At 51.0% G+C, this 10,367-nt stretch overlaps 1 protein-coding gene across 1 annotated transcript in view; it reads left to right on the top strand.

The window, feature by feature from the left end:
• ZDHHC14 (zinc finger, DHHC-type containing 14) overlaps nt 1–10,367 on the top strand; it is a 203,258-nt gene that overhangs the window by 143,423 nt on the left and 49,468 nt on the right. The window contains exon 4 of the mRNA XM_006757706.1: nt 9,406–9,543. Coding sequence (XP_006757769.1) covers nt 9,406–9,543 — 138 coding nt within the window. The remainder of the gene's footprint in view (nt 1–9,405; nt 9,544–10,367) is intronic.

Here is a 10,367-nt window from a genome sequence, read left to right on the forward strand (position 1 = left end):
CTCTTTCCATCATTCTCTCTCTCTCTCGGTCTCTCTCTATGTTGTCATCACGTTGCTCTGTGCACTCGAAACAGAGTGTTTGGGTTGTTGTCCACCCGGCACAACCAGCAGCCGGGCGGTGGGGCCAGCTCTGCCCTCGCAGCCCCAGGCTCCCTCAGTCGTTAAAGCAGAGTCACCGGGGCCAGGGAAGCACGCGTGCACCGTGAGGTCCTCGCAGACCGACGGCGCGCGTCCCAAAATCCCACATGAGCCCCCCCGCCCTGACCAGGGGGCTCTGGGCCAGCGCACAGCTAACTGGCCAGGCGGAGGCAGCTTGGCCTGGAGCTGGGAGGTGGCCTCCACCTGGGCGACAGAAACTTCGAAATTGCAAGTATGGAATAGTTAGGGAATGACTAAGAACTATGCAAAAGAAAACTCTATGCCAGTCAGAATTCTAAATTTTAAACACACAAACAGTTAACTTAAGCAGAAAACTGATTGTTTGGAAACCATCAGGTAGCTCAAAAAATGAAGGAAAAGGCTGGAGAATTGGGCTCGGAAGCCAGGAAGAGCCTGGGAAGGCTGGGTGGCTGCCCCAGGCCAGTCATATTGGCGACAGGACAGCACAGGAGGTACCAGAGCCACAAGCAAGGTGTGTGTCCCCACCCTGGGCTCTAACTCCGCTGCTGACGTCCGATTAGAACTGTGACTCCCTCTGGGAAGCCCGTGGGTGCTGGCTTCGGAGGTCTGGCCAGGGCATCTGGGCCTGTTTCGTTCTACTACCAGGCCCTGCCCCTCTCCCGGCTTCTATAATGGGGCGGGAGAGCGGGGCCTCGCCTGGCACCTATTTTGGAGTTCTCCCCAAACAGGAAGTTTGCTTGGATGGTGGATGGTCTGTGAAATAAGAAGTTTTTAAAAGTCGAGTACAAAACCGAATTTAGAAGCAAATAAACAAACACTGCATCCATCTCAAGAAGATAGAAAAAGAATAGCTAAATAAACCAGGGGGGAAAAAAAAAGGAAGAAAACAGTCACCCAGAAAAAAAGCGACCACAGAACTAATTCTGTAGAAAACAAACAACCAAAAGGTAAACTTCTAGTGAAACTGAAAGAAAAGAACAAAGTGAAAATAGCAGATTGAAATGAGATAAATGTAGTGGTTTTTTTACTTGTTGGAAAATACACTATTTGTATACCAATTGATATGAAAATCTCAATGAAACATTGTTTTATGGGAAATTAACCAGAGAACGAGAGGAAAACTTAACTAGATGACCAACAGTGGAAAGCTGAGAAGTTTATTGAAGAATTCTCCAGAGAGGCGTGGCTCCCCGTGTGCTGAGGAGTGTTTCGAGCTGAGAGCCGCTGGACGGCCTTTCAGCTCATTTCAGCAAGACAGCGAACCCCAAAACCGGGCAGAAATGAGATGCAAAAAAGGAAAGGAGATTCTCATTTACAAATGCACGTCAGAGCCGGTGTGATGGCACAGCCAGCTTCATCCAGAAAGGATTCATCATTCTGACAGAGAAAGACGTATTCCAGGAATGCGATGATTTTCTAATGTTCCTGAGCTTATTAATTTATCAATAGGTCAGAGGCCGGATCGTGATCATGGACGCCGCAGCCTGGCACCTGTTTCTCACTCTGACACTCAGAGCACCGAGGCTGGAGGCGTGGCCGGCAGAATCTTGGCTGTGTGACCTTGGCCCTGGGGCATTGCTCCCGGGGTTCTGTCACCTCACCTGGCAGAGAGACTCTGCAGGCGCCATTCGGGTCACTAATGAGCTGACCTTAAACGAGGGAGAGGATCCTGGGCTGTCCATGGGCCACTGTGATCACAAGTGCCCCGTAGAGCAAGATGGAGAGATTCCAAGCAGGAGGAGGAGGAGCTCACGGTGCAGCTTGAAGATGGAGGGGTGGGGGGCATGGGAAGGGAGAGGAAGAGAATCCTGCCAACCGCACCAGCTTGGGAGGACCTGAGGCCTGCACCCGCCCGTGTGATCTTAGCCTGGAGAGACCCTGAGCTGGGCTCCTGACCGCTAACGTTTCCAAGCCCTAGGTTGGTGTTGTTTAAAGCCACTGCATTCGTGGTCACTTGCTCTCTAGCAATAGAAAACTAATGAAGAATATTCCTTTAACATGATTTTCTCAAAGCTAACTTTTTCAAAAAATAATAAAATACTGAATTATTTACATTAAAGTTAGGAACAAATTAGGATGTCCACTATCACTGCTAATATGTAACATTTCTAGCTTTTCTAATTGACATAGTAGGATGAGGAAACTATGAACATATAACCATCAAAAATGAGCAGACACTATTATCACTTTCTTATAGATGATGAGAAAACCAACAATAACGGTACCAACAAACATGAGAGCTAGTTTTTTAAGTTTAGTAGGTTTTTTAGACACCAAATAAATGCAATAAGATAGGGTACTGTGTGTCAGGAACCACAGTAGAAGGCAAGACACAGTGTCTCCACAAAATTATTTATAAATTCAATGCAATTTGAGGCAGGAGACAAGATAAAATAATAGTAACGTTCAACTCAAATCCAAGCCAGCCACAATAACCAACAGCACTTGGATAAAGAACAACGCGGTATTAGACAGTCTGAAGTGTGCTCCTAACCCACAGACCAGCTGGAGTGGCCCATGCGTGCATGTGTGTGAGTGGTTTCTGCATTGTCCACTCCGTTCTCCAGGCCTCCAAAGTGACCATTACACGCACAGCTCTTGTTAGAGAGGTTCTCGCAGCCGCTGGGGAAGGCTGTGGGAGAGGAGTGCACAGTGGGGTGCGCTCAGGGCTATGGGGGGCGTCTTGGAGAGCCCAGATTTCTCTGTGCCGGTCGCTACGCCAAGGGTCACGGCGTCGGTAGGAGTTACTGGGTTGAAGAAGAGCGAGAAGCCCAGCCGGTAGACAGACAGGACAGTAGGACGGAGGCTCAGGGACCAGCCGGGAAGAGCAGGGCTGTTTGAAAGCAGCGGAGGAGGCAAATCACCGATTGTCTGCTACTCGCGGAGGCGCCCCTGGGATTTCTGCTCCTGAGCGGCCCGAGCCTTCGGGTTGGCCCGTCAGCTCTCCTCGGCGTCTCTGTGGTTGAAGCAGCAGAGCTGTGCATGGTTTAGATTCAAGCTACCCGTCACGTTCTCCCTCCCATTGAATGTCCCCTCCAGGAGGCCCCTGGGCGCCTCAGCCCGGCCGTAACTGTCCCCACCTCTGACTTGAAATGGGCGCGTACAGTCACGAGATCTGTCAGCGGAAGACAAAGGGGGAGGTTCTTCTCACAGATCATCTGTGGGGGGGGGGGGCCGGGGGTTCACGAGACTTGCACAGCGACAGAGAAGTCGGGGAACATTGCCATCACTGTGAGGCAACTCGCACTTTGCAAGACTTAGAAGGAGCCAGGCTCATCCAGGGCTGTGCAGGAGGCGGCCGTTTTCGTAAGAGGTTTCAGTCATTGATACGACGAGCTCAGAGCCAGGTGTACCTCCCTGTAAGCAGGCAGATAAGACCGTGGGCATGGATGTTGGCGCTGACTTCTTCCTGGTTTTCTTATGAGCAGCTCAGCTGTTTCTCAGAAAGGGATGGGTTTTCATTCGAGCTCATTATCAGTGATTCAGGGAGTAGCTCCGGGGACAGGCGACACATTCCAGGTCACCTTTCTGACTCACTCGGCTGTAAGTTGACATTCTTTCCTGGAAGCCTTTGCCTTCCTCTTGTGTCAAATTAAAACCGTTCCCGGTTGTCAGGGCGCTGTTTTCTCTGTCTCTTCCTGCCAGTTCTCATTTCCTGCCTTTCACAGCGGCTCCCTCTCCGTCCCTGGCTGCCCCAGATCCTCTCTCGGTCCTGCCCTGTCCCCCTAGAGTCTGCATGCTGGAGCTGGAGCCTCGCTTTTGTTTGAGCCAGATAACCCCCCTCCCCACCCCTCCTTCCGCAGGCTCCTTCTCAACCAGGAGTTACTACCATGAACATTAAAATTGCAAGAGAGGCAATAACCGAAATACAGTGAAATCCCACCAAGTCTGTAGTTGCTCAGAACAATCTCCTTCATGACATGCTTGTTAGGGTCTAAGTACATGTAAGTAGGTATGAATTCCTGAGATGGAATACCCGCGTCCAGGAGTCTGCATTTTAGCAAAATACCAGGCGATTCTTAGCAAGTGTGAGAGCCTGGGAAGGGACTGTGCCCCCGTCCAGGTTCCGCCATCAAGCCCAGGCCTGGGGATGCGTGGGGACGGCCACCTGTCACAGAGCAGGGGCCTCTGTGTTTATCCCACGAGAAGTGCTCACCTCACTGCTGCCTGCGATGGTCAGACTGCAGCTCTGCTTCTTCAATACCCAGAGAAGCCACAGGCAGTAACGTCAGGAAAGTCTCTCTCTGCGTCTCTGTCACCTGTTTGCCTGGCTCTACCTCCCCCGACGGTGGCTCCTGGCCGGTGTCCGGGGAGTGCGTGTGCTCACCTCTGAGTCTCACCCCCTTTCGCATCCCGAAGCCCATCTTTCTCTCAGGTTTATGTCTCCAGGCCAGACCCAGAACATCTGAGGGAACAGAAGCACAGGCTGGAGCAAAAGTAGTTTTACAGTTGTGCGTACTCAAAACAGAGTTCATTCTTATATTGCCGTGTATTAATTATTGTATTAGTTTCCATACAAAGAACTTGGGTTTCACTAAAAGTTTTAGAACAGCGTGAATTTAGTGTCTAAGAATGTGGTCCTCTAGCAGTTAAGTCAGTTAAAGGTTTTTAATACATATTCTTACTGATTTCAGAGAGGAAAGGAGAGGGAGAGAGAGAGAAACATCAATGATGAAAAAGAATCATTGATCAACTGCCTCCTGCAGATCCCCCACTGGGGATCGAGCCCGCAACCCGGGCATGTGACCTGACCAGAATTGAACCGTGACCTCGTGGTTCATAGGTCGACGCTCAACCACTAAGCCACACTGGCTGAGCTAAAATGTCCTAGGTTTAAAGAAACATCTTTTTCCACTTCATGCTTTTAAGAACATTTAACTTCATTAAAATCTAATTACCATTCTAAGTAGGAGTGTCACATTTCAGTTGCATGCTTACATCTGTTGTTTCACACACTCAGTCACTCGTGGAGAGCGGAGTCGGATATGACCCCTTCTGCCCACAGTGAGGCCCAGCTCCCCAAGCCCACGCCGACGGGCAATCCAGCACGTCCAGCCTGCGCTGGGCCTGAGGTTCTCCTCATCTCTCCCTGCACCCCACTCTCCAGGGCCTGGGTTAGAGCCCAGCTTCTGGGACATTTCAAATTCTGAACATTTTGAATACTTTTCCCTTAATATTTCAGTGGACTTTCCTGTCCCCTACAATTTTAATACTTCTCCGTTTCTCCTTGTTTTTAAGGGCTCTTTTTTATATTCCGTCTCTCCCAGAAATGAAACCTTCATTTAACCATTAACTGCCACGCGTCCAAATGGAAACCATCCCCCACGCCATGATAGTTGAATGTGCGTGTATAGAGCTTGTGGCGGACAAAGGATCGATTGGGGCAGGTGCTCAGAGCCTGCGGGGCCTGGGGCACCTCCTCACCTCCCTGGGAGCGCCCCCTGGTGGAAAGTGTGGGCTGTGGTCAAGGATAAACACAATAATGACGTCACGGGCGCTCAGTGGACAGTAGTTTTCCTCGTCGTTAATGTCCTTTTCGTTATTGCCTACAGTTTGGGGCTAACAAAATAGGATGTATCGCCTTTTCCTAGACTATGGTTCCACTGGCCATTTTAAAGGAACCTTCTTCCCCACTTGGAATCTGAGGGCAGGTGCCTTTTCGGAACGGCTGCCCCCACTGGAACTCCCCGCAGCCTCTGGGTCCCCCCGTAGCGTCCTGTGAGCTGTGGTTACTAACCCACCTCTGCATCCGCTGGGAGCTGATTCACGTGAACAGAACAGCCGTCTGCACGGCCCTTTTAGCTCGAGTCACCGTTCCCCAGCGCTCAGCCTCCTGAACAGATTCACGTTTCACAGGCCTCTGCCTTTCCTGCTCTCGGCGCCCCAATCTTACCTTTGCTGTCACTCTCCAGTGCTGCGGTTCTCAACCTGTGGCTCGCGACCCCTTTGGTGGTTGAACAACCCTTTCACAGGGGTCGCCTAAGACCATCCTACATATCAGATATTTACATTATGATTCATAACAGTAGCAACATTACAGTTATGAAGTAGCAACGAAAATAATTTTATGGTTGGGTCACAACATGAGGGACTGTATTTAAAGGGCCAGAAGGTTGAGAACCACTGCTCCAGTGTCTCCCCCTGGCAACAGGAGCAGCGGTCAGAAACACTAAGGGCCGTTGAAGACGTCCCCCCTCACTTGGAGCATATTGGGGAGCAACTGCTCCCTGCCAGACATTTGCATAGGGGCCAGGGCGACTGGGGTGACGAGAAATGATTTCTCACTTCACAACCTCACCTGGGGAAGGAGAGGAAAACCACAGACTATCCCAGGGCAGTGAGATGCTACACGCACACACGCGCGCGCTGAGTCAGATCTCTGTGATTAGAGAGCCTTCTAGATGTAGCGACCCCCCCCCCCCCCCCTCCCCCAGGCTCTGTTCCTGTGCGGCCTCTTAGGGAATAGCTCCCAGGAATCCTGCCGAGATGTGCAGCACAGAGACCCTCCCTCTGGCAGGAGCATCTTCAGAACCAAGAATGTGGCAATGACTAGTGCTTTTTCAAAGACCCACCCATCGCACCCCCCACCTCCGCGCCTGCCCCCCAGGACAGAGCACACCCCGTCAGTGTTTCCACAGAAATACACACACCGACCTCTACTAATAGTTGTTTGAAACGTCTCAGAGGTTGTGGGTGCACGCAGCTCAGGCTGCCAGCTGTCGGCGCCACCCCCCGCCTCCAGATGTTGTCCCTTCCAGCCAGTGGCTGCTTCAGCCAGGTCCCCAGGAGCCACGCCTGTGTCAGCTCGCGCCCAGATTCGATGCTCTTCTTCCCTGGAAACCACGTAACACTAACATCAGCCTCCCACAACATCTGAGACGTTTCAAACAACTATTAGTAGAGGTCAGTGTGTGTATTTCTGTGGAAACACTGATGGGGTGTGCTCTGTCCTGAGGGGCAGGCGGGGGGCGGGGGTGCGATGGGTGGGTCTTTGAAAAAGCACTAGTCATTGCCACATCAGCCTCCCATTCAGACCGGCCCCAGGCAGCTCCCGGGCTCCCCCCACTCCCTGGAGCCAAGGCCGGGGGGCGTTCAGAGCAGAACCGTGTGGGACTGGGCGAGCCACCCCCACGCCCTCACCCCATCCCAGTTCATCCTCGACCCATGAAGGGAGGGTGTTGTGTGTGGTGGGAGAGCAGCCTGATTTCTGCTAAGTTAGGTTTCCCTGTTAGAATCCATACCTGGGGACTGAGGAGTATTTGGAGTCTGAGAATAAGGGTCCCCCCTGAAGAAGGCAAGGATCGCCTGGAATCCGGGCGCTGTGGCCTTTCCCTTCGCGGCAGCCTCGCCCTGGACCCTGCCGGGCGCTGGCCCTGCTCACTGGTGGCACCGGGCGTTTAGTGGTCCAGGTCTGCGCGTCAGCTCTGTGACATCGGGCGATGCGCTTGATCGCCTAGGTGTCCTGTTGGTGGTAAGAAGGCTCATTCATTTATGTGACAGATATTTGTTAATGGCTCAGAGTAGGGTGGACAGAGAAAAGCAAATAAATAAGATAATTTTAGATAACAGTGGGAGTTGCTGATGGGACTCGCTCGTGGATGGGATGAGAGGGGGAGGGAAAGAACGGAGTCAAGAATGGTGCCTGGGCCCTGGCCACATGGCTCGGTTGGTTGGAGCATCATCCCATATACCATAAAGGTTGCAGGTTCGATCCCTGGTCGGGGTGTGTATCGGAGGCAACCGATATCTCTCTCTCTCTCTCTCTCTAAATCAATAAAAACATATCTTCAGGATTAAAGGAAAAAAAGAATGGTGGGATTCTGGATTGACAGAAAGGAGGTGGGAAGGGGAAAAAGGTGTGTGTTTGGGGAGAGATAAGGGAAGTTCTCTCTGGGGTCAAGGCTGAGTTGTTGGGTGGCTCAGTGCGAGGCTATTGCTGGAGACAGCGTGTAGCGCCATCGGGTAGAGCTGGTGTTGGAACTTGGGGTAGAGAGATTGCCCGTGAGAGCAGGTGTCCATGGAGGGGGAGAGGCAGCCTGGCACTGCGTGGGGCCCACGCTGTTAACTGTGCCCCCACGCCCTGCTGTCCTCTGCAGTGTGAGCTCTGGAAGAGGCTCAGCCTCCACACCCTGGGATGTGGAGTCGGCCTCACAGCATGAATAGAGGCTCCGTCCCGGGCCTCTGGTCCAGCCTCCACGCCTCACCATCTCCTGCGTTCCTGGGTAGAGAAGGAAGAGGTCTCCCAAGACGACAGCCTCAGAGTCTTAGGAAGATCTGGCTGATCCGTGTGTCTCCTCTTTGCCCTTCTTCCCGTGGACCTCGTCTCTGCACAGCCCTTGTAGTCACTGACGTGGGAAATGACATAGTTGGACTCGGGCTCCCTTCCCAGCTACACTCAGAGCCCGGCACTCCCATGGCACGCCGGTCAGAGCTGCTTTCCTTCGAGGGCCGGCAACTAAGAGGCCACCGGCTTGTCACCAGGACCGTGATGCTGAGATTTCTCTCCAGATCCTCTGCGAGGACTGGCCGCTTCTCGGGACTCAGTGGCTGAGCGTCAACCTATGAACCAGGAGGTCACGGGTTCAATTCCCAGTCGGGACAGCTGCCCGAATTGTGGGCCCAATCCCCAGTAGGGGGCGTGCAGGAGACAGCCGATCCATGGCTCTCTCTCATCATGGAAGTTTCTCTCTCTCCCCAACTCCCTTCCTCTCTGAAATCAATAAAAATATATTTTTTAAAATAATAATAATATCAATTCTTCTCCGACTATTGAAATAGTGGAGACATTTCTTAGGAAACAGTTGTCATTGGGATGGGAGACCAGGGATTGTCCCTCTGCCCTGTCCCGGGCCCTGGGGACCTCTGTATGGTCACCATGAGAACCTGTACCCACGAAGGCGGGACCCCACACCATCCTGCCCAGCCCTGACGTCAGAGGCGTTGGTACCGTCTTAAGGAAAGACAGTGCTGTGAACCAGAGTCCTTATATGTGCATTGGTTTTTGTTTTTTTACCAGAGGGTGAAATCTTACTTGTCTAATTGTAATGAGAATAAATGTATATCTTTGTTTCCTTTAAACAGACAAGTTCTGTGGAAAGAATAATCTAGTTCTTGAAATGTCTTCATGTTAAGCCTTGCTCTGAGTGGCTCGTGTGTAAATACGTAGTTGTGTTATTTTTGTTATATTGTCGCCATTAAGTGGGGAGGGAGGGAGGCTCCTTCATGTAAAAAGACACTTGATTAATTGATTCCCCCTTTTTTTTTCTTTTCTGCCTCTCTTTTCAGAACGGTTTGATCACCACTGTCCCTGGGTAGGCAACTGTGTGGGGAAAAGAAACTACAGATTTTTTTATATGTTTATTTTATCTCTGTCTTTTCTGACAGTCTTTATATTTGCATTCGTTATCACCCACGTCATTCTTCGTAAGTATGCTGGTGGAATCAGATTACGTATGTAACCGTTTGCCTGACTTCGGTTTTCTGATTTAAGTTTGATTTACTATTTTGATCATTCCGGGCTTTCTCTTCCTTCTCCCCCCCCCCGCCCCCCTTCTAAAAAACCCTCCCACCTCAGCCCCTCCTTCCACTCCCCATCCCCCATCCTTCCAGGGGCAGCTGCCTGGTCACACCTGGGGCAGGCTGCCCACTTTTTCCTTGATACTTGCCCCTATTCCCACCTCAGTGACTGCACTTCTCATCCGCTAGGGAGTCCCCTGGAAGAAACACCCCACATTTTCTCAAAGGATACTGTGCTGCACTAATCACCGGGCTTTTTAATTTTTTAATGTGATGTCTACTTCAGCAGAGCAGTCACCTCCCTAGGAAAAGGTGTCTGGGAATAAAGCCTGGGTTTTCTTGCACACAGAGCCATGGCAGTCAGACTCACATTAGTTCTTTTTAGATATTGGTCAATTTTGGACATTAAATGGAGGACCCCAAAATTTCAACAGCATTTTAAATCCTAGTTCCCATTTTTTCATACTGAAATCCCTCCATCTGAAGATGACACAGATTTGTAACACATTGGATAAGATGTTCAGTTATCTGCTAGAACATGAGGAAGCTACGGCGGGCATTGAAAGGAAGCAACCTGATTAAAAATGAGATTTGGATGTAAAGAACTTTGATATATGTATTTGTCTAAGCCAACGGCATTTTTCATTCCCCGTTCTGAAGGCCGTAACTGTTTCTTTTGTCCCTGGGACTTTTACTTTCCTACAATAGGCAGTGATGAGAAGGAAGATAAT

Source organism: Myotis davidii, unplaced genomic scaffold, assembly GCF_000327345.1.
Source record: "Myotis davidii unplaced genomic scaffold, ASM32734v1 scaffold1494, whole genome shotgun sequence".
Taxonomy (NCBI): Eukaryota; Metazoa; Chordata; class Mammalia; order Chiroptera; family Vespertilionidae; genus Myotis; species Myotis davidii.